The 13,742-nt window shown below is 39.7% G+C and overlaps 1 protein-coding gene across 1 annotated transcript; it reads right to left on the bottom strand.

The window, feature by feature from the left end:
- Positions 1-1,843: 1,843 nt before the first annotated feature.
- Positions 1,844-12,999, bottom strand: snrpa1 (small nuclear ribonucleoprotein polypeptide A'). The gene is made up of 9 exons (XM_085409754.1): positions 12,822-12,999; positions 10,835-10,982; positions 8,048-8,126; positions 7,673-7,719; positions 7,481-7,583; positions 3,986-4,065; positions 3,728-3,800; positions 2,491-2,584; positions 1,844-2,139 (listed from the first exon to the last, which is right to left on the bottom strand). The coding sequence occupies exons 1-9, from the start codon at positions 12,901-12,903 to the stop codon at positions 1,979-1,981; spliced, it is 867 nt and encodes a 288-aa protein (XP_085265880.1). The 5' UTR covers positions 12,904-12,999; the 3' UTR covers positions 1,844-1,978.
- Between the last annotated feature and the right edge of the window lie 743 nt (positions 13,000-13,742).

Genomic DNA, 13,742 nt, shown 5'->3' with positions numbered 1-13,742 from the left:
ACTATACAGACTTGGTGAACCTTCCCCCGGTGGTGTGAGGTCGGGTCAAGAGCATTGTCTTGTTCTGTCTCAGACAATCTATCACCCTCTTTCTGTAACCACTACCTCTCACCCATGCTGAGGTTTAATGCTGGAGGCCATTTACGTGAAAAGGGAAAGACCATCTCTAAATAGAGGAGGGGGTCTAAGTCACATCTTTCACCAGCTTACAGCGCTGTGGCTGTGCTAAGATTGCAACCCCAACTCTCTGTAAATGGTACTAATGGCCACTGGTCAATGGTCATGACAATTTGCATATGGTAAATGTCCTGTATTTGTATAGCGCTTTACTTAGTCCCTAAGGACCCCAAAGCGCTTTACACTACATTCAGTCATTCACCCATTCACACACACACTGGCAATGGCAAGCTACATTGTAGCCTCAGCTGCCCTGGGGCGCACTGACAGAGGCATATAACTGGAACAAGAAACTGACCTCACTAGTTTCAGTGAATATGCAGATTTATTATTTTTAAGTTTGGGGAAACCAACCTCAGTCACTGGGACGAGTGATGAAACGTTTCTCCCACTAAAATGTTACGCAGGCTGAAGAGAATCAACTTTTTGGAAGACAAGTGATAATAGCTTTAATTTCTCTATCTACTGTAAATCAATGACATTTCAATATAATTTCCTGGTCAACTCAGGGGCTTTTCAATAGTGGACAGATGGGATGTACCACTTTGAGAGGGGTGTGCCATGAAACAGTCCAAATTGATCATAGCTTTAATTTCAGGTCAACTACAAATAGATCAATCAATTATAACAGGAGAACTTTGGATCAGTGTTATTCCATTGTCATCACTATTACTCTGTCATGGGTGTTTTAACATTGATTCAACATTTATTTAGCATTGACTGAGATAATTCAGATGAAAAATCAAATTGATGTCATCTTGCTATCTGGGACAGACAGATGCTGCTAGCATGAGAAAGACATTGCTTGCGACGTCAGTTGGTGCTGTGCTATGGTGCTATCCAGGGACAGAAAGAAAATGTCAAACTGTTGCTGAATTTTGGAAAGTGACTTGTGTCTAGGCTTAGGTTTTTGTATTGATGAGCAGACAATGGGAATTCCCCGCATCCTTAAAAGTAAGTAATGAACCTGTCCCAAATGCTCTGGACCCCAGACTGGGACAAAAGAGGTTTCTTCCACGAGGACCTGAAGCGCAAGTCAAGCCAAGACAAGGGACTGGCTTTGGGGCCACTGCGGTGTCTGCCGCAGCCCAGATTTGAACCCGATTTAACAACTCAGGACAGATTTGAAAATAGCTATGCAGACACAAGCTCCATCAAGCTGAATGGGATGAGAGGTTCTGCAAAGATTGGAATAAACTGTCAAAAAAAAAAAAAAAAAAAAAAAAAAAAACAAATAGGTGAGGCAAGCTTGTAGCAGAATACTTAAATATAAAAAAACAAAAACAAAGATTGAGGCTGTAATTGCTGCCAAAGGTACTTCATAGTACTGAGCAAAGAGTGGGAGTACTTTCTTTTTAACAAATATGGATGAATTTGAAGCATACCTTTATTCTCTGCACTGTCACTTTGTGTGTAAAATTTTGAGATGAAAATTGAATAACCAATTTTGGAATAAGACTGTTACACAATGAAATGTGGAACAAGTGGAGTGCTGTGAATACTTTCCGGACGCACTGTATGAATCAACAGTGGTACTGAATCTTTGTCCCCTTTTGTGTGTGGTACAGTGTAAACATTGGTATTGGATATATACAACACATAAAAGACCTTAAAGGTCTGTAAACATGGGGATTTCTTTAATGATAAAACAGACAAACAAAAAATATTCCAATTCAAATCAGAAGAAATCACTTTAATGAAAGTCATTTTATACAATTTTAAAAAAAAAACAAACAAACACACAACCATGGTAAACATATCCAACACAAGAACTCTAAGGAAAAAAATGTTTTCAGCAAACTCAGGATCCATTAACATGTGACCCTGTCTCCATATTTTTATCATCCTCTCCTTGATCCATGTTCATGATTTCCTCTTCAGAAGTGCCACCCATGTGCGCCTCCGTTTGTGCAGGGCCAACCTCTTCCTCTTCTTCCTCCTCCTCTTCTACCACAACTGAACCTAATTTTATACATGAATATATCCATTCATACATATAAATCACCAAATACCATGACGTTATACCAATCAAACTTCATGAATCTTTTGTTAATAGACATTTTAAACAACATTTGTCTTTAGTTTTTGTTTCTTTAAAACAAACTATTAAAAAGTGTGTTAACAAATCTATAAAACACAAAAGATGGCTATACTTTTTAGACATAATGCTACTTAGCAGAATTAATTTTGGGGTCTGGTGTTTTTCCATTATACAGCGCCTGTGTGAGTGGCTTCCAATACCACTGCCCCAGTGCACATTTCCCCACCATTTTCTCAAGAATTGAATTCTTATAAGTTTTAGTTCGTACTGACCTTGTTTGAGATCACGACCAGGAATCTGACCGGCCTGGAGCATCCCTTTTAATCTCTCTACCTCTGCCAATGATGAAGCATTAGCAATGGCATTCTGAAATACAAGCAAAGATGGAACACTTAGCTACTATACTCTGAACACATTCTGTTATCACTAGCCCTGAATGCTCTTCACCAAATTTATTTTAGTACATCATTTGTTTTGATTATTTTATAAACCCATAGTAGCGTCCCCAGCTACTATAGGACAAGAAGCAGCAGGTAAATGTGATTTCTTGCTGGTATACAGACACGGTCTTCTCCCTTTTTGCTGGAAGTGAGGAATAAACTTTCCAGCATGTCTCCTGTCTGCAGAGAAGCAGTTCTGCTCTTCTGTCTGAGCCACCAAACATTAAGCAGTAAGCATTATAGCAGGTAGAAAGCCCTCCACAAATCAAGTGCAACATACCCGGCAAAAATGCTGGTTAACACATGCAATTAACTCGAGTGATAGTGGCTCAGAGAAACATGAAGCTAGGCAGCTGAAAACGAAATCTCTATTATATAAATACACCCCTCCCCTCCCAAAAAAAAAAAAGAGTCATGCATGCCTGCATAACCTCTAAGATCTCATTGACATACTGTGTCCATCGCTCCATGCACATTTTAAGGTTCAGCTTAGAAACCTTAACAAAAACAAAACATTGCTATGTTTTCATTTCCCTTCTATTAGTGAATTGTTACAGTGCAAATAATGCAGCATTTACATTACTAGTCAGGCTGCAACAACAAATCGGTGACAAAAAGAGCCCAGCAGCGGCTTGACTTCCTGAGATGACTGATGAGGTGCGCCTCCCCCTTAACACCTACAGAGGCACCTGTAGCGTCCTAACCAGCTGCATCAGTCTGGTATGGAAACTGCCACACGTCTGAACACAGAGCAGAGGATTGTGCGGAGCGCTTGAGTGCTCCTCAACACCATGCTGCCCTCCTCCATACACGTCTTGGACTACATGACACTCTCCTCTAACTTCCAGTACTTCTGTATTGCACCATTCCACTCTGTATATGCACTATTGTATTATTATTCATTATTAATGAGAACAGGACAGCATCCTTTCTTCTCTGGCCCCATATGAGGAATTGATGATCACTACTTTAGGAGTAAAAGTGGACCCTTCTCTAAAGTTTGATTCTCATGTGAACACAGTGGTAAAATCCTGCTTCTTTACAATTGAGGCGACTGTAAAAACTGAACCTTGATGGCTTCCACATCAGCTTGAGAGGGCCCCATCCTCTTCTCCAGCTGTACTGCCACTCCAGGAGTAAATCTGAAAGGGACACACTACATTGAGACCTTTTCCACTTGTAGGGATGTTTCAATATAGAACAAAGATGTTCACTCTTTAACACACAGCAATAGTGTGCATTCCTTATTTCTATGCAGTACAAAATCTGTTTTTTCAGCTAGGATCCAGTGATGGTGAGGAAGTGCTGTCAAGATACTTCATCTTACGTTTTTGTTCGCCTGCCAATATCCTTTGCAAGTTGAGCACCCAGTTTGCCTTTGAACATTTTCTCCGCTTCCTGCCGTTCCTGCAGCAATATCAAACAATGAAAGTCAAAACCTTATTTACCCAACATATTTACAAACTATTACTACTTTAGTGAATAAGAAGGTTTTAAAATACCTCTAATAATTTACAAGTTAATTATGGTAGAAGATGAGCATTATGAAAAAGTTACATGATAAAGTGTGGACTTAGTTATTCTGAAATTTAAAAGGAAAAAAAAAAAAAAAAAAAAAAAGCACTCAACGGGAGAGACTGAACCGTCACTGCCAGGTCATCCATCACAAATGTTCTGATTCGCCTAAAAATCTTATGCTCAAAAGTTTGGACACAGAATGATTGTTGTGAAATTTTAGCTTTATATATCAAATACTTTAAAGTACATTTTAAAAAGAGAGTTGGTGATTTTTGTACATATTTAACAGAAAATTTATATTGTGCTTGGAAGAATATATAAACTAGTATGTAACTGAAGCTCACACAAACTGAACACTCTCAAACTTATAATGACTCTTAAAAATACACAGAGGCTGCTTTGTAATTATCTGGAGGTGCCACATTCCCTTACTATATTTGAATATAGAACGGTAACGTTATGCACCAAACTCGCTCAAGCATGTCTTTATATTGTACAGTAATATTAGAACAGGAAGATGCCATGTCCACACTGTTTCCACAAAGTTGGGAGCATCAAGTTGTCCAAAATGTCTTGGTATACTGAAGGGTTACGATTTCTTTTCCCTGGACTAATGGGCTGTGCCCACCTCAGGAAAAACAACCCCACACCATAATGTTCAAACTTTACGCAGTGCAGTAAGTTTGAACATTCTCGTTGCAACCGCCAAACCCAAACAGAGAAGCATGATTTGTCTAAGAACATGTCTTTACTGCTCTAGAGTCCAGTGGTGGCGTGGTGAAGAGACACTTTGGTAAAGTAAGGCTTGGATGCAGCTGCTTAGCCATGCAAACCCATTCTGTGAAGCCCTCGACTGCACTGTTGTTGAGATACATAAAATTTGTAGCCACTGACTTTACAGAGAGTTGCCTACCTCCGTGCCCGATTTGTCTTTTGGATTGTTTTTATTTGTGGCCGAGTTGCTGTTCTTCCCAATCACTTCCACGTTATTATACCACTAACAGCTGACTCTGAAACATTTAGTATGGAGGAAATTTCACAATCAAACTTTTTGCACAGGAGCCATCCTATCATCAGTCTACACTCTGGAATTCACCAAGCTCCTGAGAACGACCAATTCGTCATGTCATCCTTGTTGTGAAAATCAGCTACAAGAACCCCTCCCTCCTAAGCCTCCTTTCCACCAGTACCAACTCGGCTCATCTTGCCCCAACTGAAAAGCACCACTGAACGACACAGGAAATCATTCCTGCCTGTGGCCATCTCCCTGTACAACGCATCCACTTAACACACTGTTTGCTGCTACAGCTACACATGTTTCTTTTCCAAATATTTATTTATAAGTGACTTATGTATGTATGTATATATATATGTATATATTGTACTATTCTTAGTTAGCGTATTGTCTGTCTTGTCTTAATGTTGGTTTAAAATGGAGCACTGTAACAAAAAATAATTTCCCCCAGGGATCAATAAAGTATTCTGATTCTGATTCTGAGTCAGTTTTGGCCATTTTCAATTACAACTTAGTAACACTTCATGTGGGTGGGGTCATTTTAGCAAAGCATTGTGTTGTGATTTTTGTGAAGGAATCACTTTCATGACTCATGGAGAGATGCCATTGACTGGACAATCGGTAGCATGCAATCTGTTCAAATGTAGTGATGAGAATAACGGTGTTACAAGTAACGGCGTTACTTTTTTCAGTAACGAGTAAACTAATTACTATTTCTATCGTTACAACGCCGTTACCGTTAACAAGAAAATGCGGTGCGGTCGCGTTACTATTCTTCAACAAACAGACGGTTGAAGCCCTCTTCAGCTTACAGCATCTTATATCAGTTACACGGAAGTAGCTGTAAGTAATCTGGGCGCTACAGCTTTAAGCAGCTGCACGCTCCCGCGGACGACAATCACTTTCTGCCCGACGATCACTTTTTGGCAAAACACCTGGAGCTCAGGGGGCAAAACAATCGCATGAGTGCTGCTGTTTGGCTGAGGAAGAATAAAGTAGTCGTGGTAAGCCTATCACATGACCACTTCAAGATGACAAAGCAACAAGGTGATATATACCCGTCTTTGTGTTGATAGGCCACACAAAACTAGAGTCATGATAAACAATACATGTTTTTTTTCCTGAATACTTTCGTCCCTTTTACTGTCTAAGGACAGCGCAGCGAGCACTCTCTGCTTATGAACAAAAAATAAATAAATAAAATCCAAACGAACAAACAAAAAACAGCCCTTTCATGTTGGTGGGGAAATGCACCACGTCTACCAATTAAAAATGATATGGCAACATGACATCTGGTTGTTTAGGAAGAGGGGGACGTTTCAGGAGAGAAGGCGAGAGAAGGCGAGAGCGCGCACGCGTTTGGAGTGTGTAGTTAGTGTGTAGAGTTGTGGATAGTTTTGTGTCAGAACAATGAGGTGACTGCTGTCTGCAGGTATCAGGCTGTGATCTTCTCCTTTATAGTGGACAGAAATTTTTTGAGTGGCACAAATAATTTGTGTGGCATCTTACTGAATGCAGAACAGCTGATTGTTACGTAAATAGTTTGAAATGGTTATTTTAAAAAAAAAAAAAAAAAGGTAAATGTAAATGGCTGCAAATAACTTTGTTGTTTGCAAAACTTCTGCGTATGATCTTAAAATTGACAATTTATATTTGCATTTAAAGTTATGAAATATGATTCATTAAACATGTTTGTGGTTGTTACAGTAAAACATAACTTTTTCTACTCTGATTTTATGTTTTCTGTCTGATTTTAGATCAATTGTGTTAATACAGTACATCAAAATGAAAACATAACTGTAAATTCAGACACGTGAGGTTGTGCTGAAAAGAATGAGACCAAACAAGGCAAAGGAAACAGTTTTTAAAGGTGAAATGTGGAGGAAACATCAGAAGTATTGAAAAATGGTCAATTATACCCTGGACCCCAGACCGTTAAACTTTTTTTTTTTTTTTTTTTTTTAAACTAACGCAATAGTTACTTTTCAAGTAATTAATTACTTTTAGAATCTTGTAACTCAGTTACTTTTTTGAAGAAGTAACAAAGTAACTTGCCCAACACTGTTCATATCACATTTTCGCATCAGCTCAGGTCAGAACCCCAGAGCAGGGAGTAAAGGAGGTACCTGCAGAAACCCATTGTAAAGTCCATAACGTTATTCTAATTTCTTTCTTATATAAACTGCAGGCATGGCGTTAGTCGTGGCTGCAAACACTGTACAGTTCCATTGAGGACACTATTGCACAATAATTATGTTTAAATGAGATTTTTAACTTGTCATGACTTACCTTGAGCTTTACCTTCTGAAAGTCTAGTACTCTGATCTGTGGGATTTTGTTGATGACATAGAGCCTGTAATGCTTCTTGTTTGTCACTGGATTTCTCAACAAGCTGGAATGTCAGGAATTGTTGAAACACATATGAAAGACTTGTGGTGAAGAACACCGTTCAATAATCAGAATGTGTTTGTTTATTCAGACCTGAGAAGGGTCAATGTCTTCACTGAGGCCAGTGGGTCCAGATCACCCTGCAGGAGAAGAACAATGTTAAAATGAGAGGCTAAGCTTCCAAAGAGATTAACGGGACATTTCCATCTGTAAAGTTAATTTGTGCAGCTAAATATACTAAAATAATACATTAAAATAAAAATGCAATTCAAATAAACATTCAATTATTTAGCTCATCTTACTCAGTTTTTTTTTTTGATGACGATGGCAGAAATGTATATAGTTAAATCCGTTTATTTGTGTGCAATTCATCTAAATGATTCTCTTATTAGTCAAAGACAGGAATTCTGAGAGGGCAGTAAAGAAAGCAAAGAACCCCCGGTCCCATTGTTCCTGAGATGCACTCACCAGCTCCTGAATGTTGTTGCTTGTGAGGATCAGCTCTGTGAGACTGGGCAGAGATTGCTCCAAGTTCTCACCTATCCGACTGCAAGGAACATGTCATAAGGTTACCAGCACACCAATGTTAGCAAAGGCAGCTTTTGTGTATGAAAGTTAAATACCAAAGACTTTCCACACTTCTTACAGCTTCAGCAGATAGAACAGAGTTGAGAGAATGGCACACTGCATTTATACACCATTTTTAAACTTTGGATTTGGTATATTCACACAGGCACATATAGTCACATGTCTGTATATATCTTCAGCCCTTGGTACTTCTCGATCATCTTGTGTTCCTTCTTCCTGATGTTGCCAGGCAACCAAACACCTTTGGTTGAGTTTCCCTGGAGACTCAGATGTTCCAGTATACCATCCCAGCCACTTGCTTGTGCCTGTCAGTATATACTGCCCCAGCTTGCATTTTGCATCCGGCTACTGTCTGCTGGACAGCCTCTGGGGCACCTTTGCCTACTCTACAACTTGGATCCTATCTCTGCTGTGGTCCTCTCCTGCCTCTGTGGATCTGGTGCTTTGGGACTGTTCATGTGCTATGATGATCAGAGCCTCTGTGCTGTCCTTCAAGCCAGCCTTTTTTGTGGCCACTGGTAGCCACTTCCTCTGTCAGTGGTACATCCTATGCAGGGGCCAGGTTGTTCATGACGTTTCCTCCTTGTGTTCCTCATCTGTCTTCAGCTTAGGGCTGGGCGATATTGCCTAAAATCCATATCACGGTATAATTTAAAGCATGTGCGGTAACGATATATTCTTTTCTTCTGTATAACGTATTTTACACACTATAAGGCTCACTTAGAATCCTTTAATTTTCTCAAAAATCGACACTGTGCCTTATGTATGAATTCCGGTTGTGCTTACTGACCTCGAACCAATTTTATGTGGTACACCGCGCTAAAAAAAAAAAAAAACTCTGTCAAAAATGTTTTAATATGACTTTGCTAAGCTACGAAGCCGCACCGCTTGATGGATTGTTGGAGCATTACGGCTACCGAGGAGCCTCGGAGTGATACGTACTGTGCTTCAACATAATATTACCGTACTGTGTGTGTATAAGGACCACAAATGGCACCTGTTCAGAGACACGGTTACAAAGAGGATTTCAAACTCAAGGCTGTCAGTCACGCAGTAGAACTTGGGAACAGAGGAGCTGCGAAATCTGTCTTTGTGCTCAGCGTCTGTTAGTTTACATTTTGACTGCACAATTGTGAGCTTTTTGTTATGCACAAAAAGAACATTTTATTTATAGAGCATTATTATAAAAAATGCTGATAATTTATAATAATAAGAATATCGAGATATGAATTTTGGGTCATATCGCCCAGTCCTAGTTAGGAACAAATGCAGTCGCATGGCAGGATGCTGTAAACGGACCAAACTTCAGTCAGGAGAACAACTGAGATAATCATTAATATACTGGAACAACATGGGAACAGAGCAGCTGCCAGAGAATTCGGCATTAATGAGTCAAGTGGAGGAAGCGCAGTTTTCACCTTTACCCATACTCAAAAAGTGCTTCGTCTCTTTGCTATGACTGTCGCCCGGCATAATTTGCAGCTGATTGTTTGGCTGACTGTTTGCAGCCGCTGCAATACTTTTGACTACTTTTTTCTATCCACAAAGATTCACACTACAATAGGTTAGTCGCCATGGCCGAGTGCTATCCCAGGTATAAATAAAAATAAATAAATACATTTATTTATATAGCACCTTTCAAGACGGAATCACAAAGTGCTGCACATAAGATTACAAGTCATAAAAAGATTTAAAAAGAGAAAATAAAACAGGCAAAAAATTAACCAAAAGCAGTTTTAAAAAGGTGAGTTTTGAGTTGTTTTTTTTAAAAACAGCGACTGAGTCCACAGTTCTTAATGTTTGGTGGGGAGAGTCCACAGTCTCGGGGCCACAGTGGCAAAAGCTCTGTCACCCTGAGTCCTCCTCTTAGTATTTTTTAAAGCAAGTAAGCCCTGATCAGACGACCTCAAAGACCTGCTGGGGACATCAGGCTGTAGCAGATCAGAGATGTAGGCTGGTGCCAGTCCGTGCACAGCTCTGTAGGTCAAGACCAGGATCTTAAAATTGACCCTAAATTTAACAGGAAGCCAGTGTAACTGAGATAACAACGGTGTCACATGTGAGTACTTGCAGGATTTTGTCAAAAGCCTCGCTGCAGCGTTTTTGCGTATTTGGTTATGGTGTTCCACTTATGCCCTTAGATTACGTCAGGGGAATCTCTACACAGCCTGCACCCGAGGTCTTTCCTGACGTGGTGAATGCCTCAGTCAGTCTTATGCTTAGAGCATGTTCCTGTACTCCCATGATTAGTGCCTTCATACTGTGTTTCACCCCACCTTTGTCTAGCCACTAGTAGGATTTCCCAGTAGCAATGGTACATGACATGCAGGAGCCTGTCCTTCCTCGGGTTACACAAGGAGCTTTGTTGATTCGCCCTGGATAGTGGTTCTGACACTCAGGCTTCAGCCATCTTTCGGCTAGCATATTTTTGCAGAGTGCTGGATTTGAGATGGTAAGGAGTTTTCTTGTCTTTATGTCAATATCTCCTCCTTTGAGCACCTTATAATCCAACCAGGGTATCATCTACGTGTTTCACAGCCGACTCCTCAGAGTGTAATCACACCAACATCAATAAGAAGGAACACAAGAAGCTTGAGAAAAGAGGGTGAAGACAACAGTGGTCGCAAAACACACACACACACACACACACACACACCTCTAACTTACCAAATCCTGTTGTTGTTCATTAGCAAGGTTTTCAGTCTTTTGAGCAAAGGGAAGCCGTCCAGTTTTCTGACTTCATTATCAGAGAAATCTATAGTGTCAAACTGATCCAGAGTAGCTCCAAGATTTTCAAGCACTGGGATTTTATAACCTGGGCGAAAACAAAAAAAGAAAATAATTAAAATACAGATAGCATCTTCCCTCTCTTTGGTACCATCTGACTACACATCTCTGTTCAAATTGACATTCTGAGATCATTGTTGTAGATCAGTGACCTGATGTCACTCTCACTCCTGGCATAAGGCTCGATGCTCTACCAGTAGCCGATCTTTTTCCCCTGTGGTGTTTCTGTCAGTTCCCTTCAGGACCTTACTCATGTTTTGAGCCTGCTCATCTTGCCTGCTATGATGCATGACAGGAGTTTCCATGCTAAAGGCACATTATTGGCCTGTAATTAGCCAATAACCTTCTCCAAAGGGTGCATCAGCTCTCTCTCAGCATAGTATGAGGAGTTCGGTCATTTGGGAGGGGCTTAAAGTAGAGCTGCTACATCAAAAGGAGCCATTGAGCCTGTTGCCTCCTGGGTAAGGTGTTCTGGCTGGGCATGTCCTACTGGGAGGAGGCCCCAGGGTAGATCCAGGACATGGTGGCTTTCTTGGCTGGCCTGGAAACGCCTCAGTGTTTTCCCTGGATAAGCTAGAGAGAGCGATTTGCAACAGAGAGGTCTGGGCTTCACTGCTTAGGCCCCGCGACCTGATTTCAGATAAGCAGATGGATGAATTATTTTATTTTAGATTTTAACTTTTATTAAAATGGTTGCCATGAATTGTAGAATAATGTGCATTACTCACAATGCACAAGACAAGGCACCACACCTTTCAGTCGCAATTTATTCGTTTTTTGGATGTTAATGTGTCGTATTTTAATAATACAGGAACATCTCTTGAACTAACATGTTTTGTTTGTAATGTTATAATCGTTGCATTGAACTGAGGGTAACTTGTGTTTCTAAAACAAACTAGACAAAACATCAATGCCCTGTACTTTTCAAATAACTATTTGATTTTAATAGATCAGATTCATGGTTAAGTTGAAATTAAAGTACTTCAACTGCTGTTAAAAAGCATATGTAAAAAATAAATAAATAAAACAAGAAAACCTTGTGTGTAAACAAAACATCCTGATACTACTAAAATACAATACACAACTTTTTAACTCATTGTGAGATTATGCATATAATGCGATTAATAGCAGGAAGTCATCACGTCTCCTCACTAACACACACATAATGTGTGCAGATAACTATGTCAGCTCTGACAACAATCATCTACAATCATTTTGCATATCCAGTTATTTTACTGTGGGTTTTCTCTTTCTATGAATGCAAACATTGGCTTGCTATCAGAATGCAGCTTGGTAATGATGTAACCTGAATTAACAGATATTATTCAAATATAATCAGGAATGTTTTTAATAATTAATGTTTTTTGTCTGTTATGATGGGATTTGTAGTCCATACTAGCTGACCACAATTAGCCTTTTTGGTGAGAAAACACAAAAAGTTTATCTTCAGAGATATTTATGTTCAAACATATTCTCAGATTTCAATTCACCTAAAATGAAACAAAACTTACAGAAAGTCTTCATATATGGAAACAAAATGTAATCGCAATTATTACAAACGTTTTAAAACATACAATTTTCAGGTAAATCCGAGTTGGCTGAGCAGAAGATGTTAAGGGTTTTTATTTGCTCTAAGATTTCAGATGGAATGACTCAACGTACCCTTTTAATATGCAGCATATTATGGTGAAATCAGCCTTGCTGTGTCTAGACATACGCCAGCATTATCTTTGCAGCAGTTCGCATGAAACTGAACACTACCCGGTTACGTTTTTGAATCAGGCTCACGTTAAGGCCCGCGTAAAATGTGCGTAAGCTAATGAGCACAGGCCTTTCTGTGTATGCTGTAATAAGGACAGTTTCTCACCTCGTAAGTCCAACTCTCTGTCTCTCACGGGATTTGTATATTGAGCAGCCTGCTCAATAAGTTCCGCGGACAACTTCACCATCTCAGCGAACAAAAAGGAACCTTATCACGTCTCGAAACTCACAGCAAAACGTCCCAGAGCGTACACCGCTACACCAAGCAGCCCGGAACAAAAGCTTTAGGTCTTTCCTATCACGTGGCGACAACGTTTGCTTTGTTTTTTATAGCGCCTCCCGCGGAGGGAGGCTGGTGTTGCATGCACATTTCGGTTTTTGATCCTTCCACTTTGCTTAGGAGTGGTCCTAACTGAGGGCGTGACCCGGTAGATTATAATAAGAGCTGTTTGTTCGTTTGTTTTTAAGCGCTTTACTAACAGTGATGGATAGATGACGCCTGGTGGAGTGTGTGGCACAAGTGTGTCGACAATAGTTGATTACGCAAGTCCGTACTTGCCTTTAGTGTTCAGTGTTTTTACTGCCCCTCGTAATTTTACTGTGCATTTTTTTCAATTAACATTTGTATTTTTCAGCACAAATGACTGGCTAGAAAAAGATCATCAACGTGAAACAGTTGCAAAAGGTTGCAGAGAAGACTGCCTGCCTTTAGTATTCATGGCCATTGTAAACATCCAGAGATTTATATGATCTGTCTAATTAGCTAAATACAGTTAAACACTCATAGTTAGCCTACTACATGACTAAAACACTAAACGATAATAAATACATTACACATGTGTACACAACTCATGCTACCTATTGAATTTAAAAAAAAAACGGATCTGATGTTAGGATTCTTTTATTTTTATTTTAGTAGATGCCCAAAATGTACAGCTGGTATTTGCAAGAGAAAACACGTCATTTGGTCATTTCTGGAGCAGTGACATAACGTTTCTACAACATTTCTGTCAGCTCAAAAAACATC

This window comes from Rhamphochromis longiceps, linkage group LG1 (assembly GCF_057381845.1).
Source record: "Rhamphochromis longiceps isolate RC_006_pf linkage group LG1, R_longiceps_female_GT1.1, whole genome shotgun sequence".
In the NCBI taxonomy this organism is placed as follows: domain Eukaryota; kingdom Metazoa; phylum Chordata; class Actinopteri; order Cichliformes; family Cichlidae; genus Rhamphochromis; species Rhamphochromis longiceps.
The sequence above is the reverse complement of the archived record's forward strand: the minus strand, read 5'-3'. Positions and strand labels throughout refer to the sequence as shown.

Excerpts from the sequence above, each read along its gene's own strand:
- snrpa1 (XM_085409754.1), bottom strand. The coding sequence starts at position 12,903 with ATGGTGAAGTTGTCCGCGGAACTTATTGAGCAGGCTGCTCAATATACA. Across the intron at positions 10,983-12,821 it reads CAGAGAGTTGGACTTACGAG|GTTATAAAATCCCAGTGCTT; the intron begins GTGAGAAACTGT and ends GTTTTCGCCCAG. Across the intron at positions 2,140-2,490 it reads TGGTCGTGATCTCAAACAAG|GTTCAGTTGTGGTAGAAGAG; the intron begins GTCAGTACGAAC and ends GTATAAAATTAG.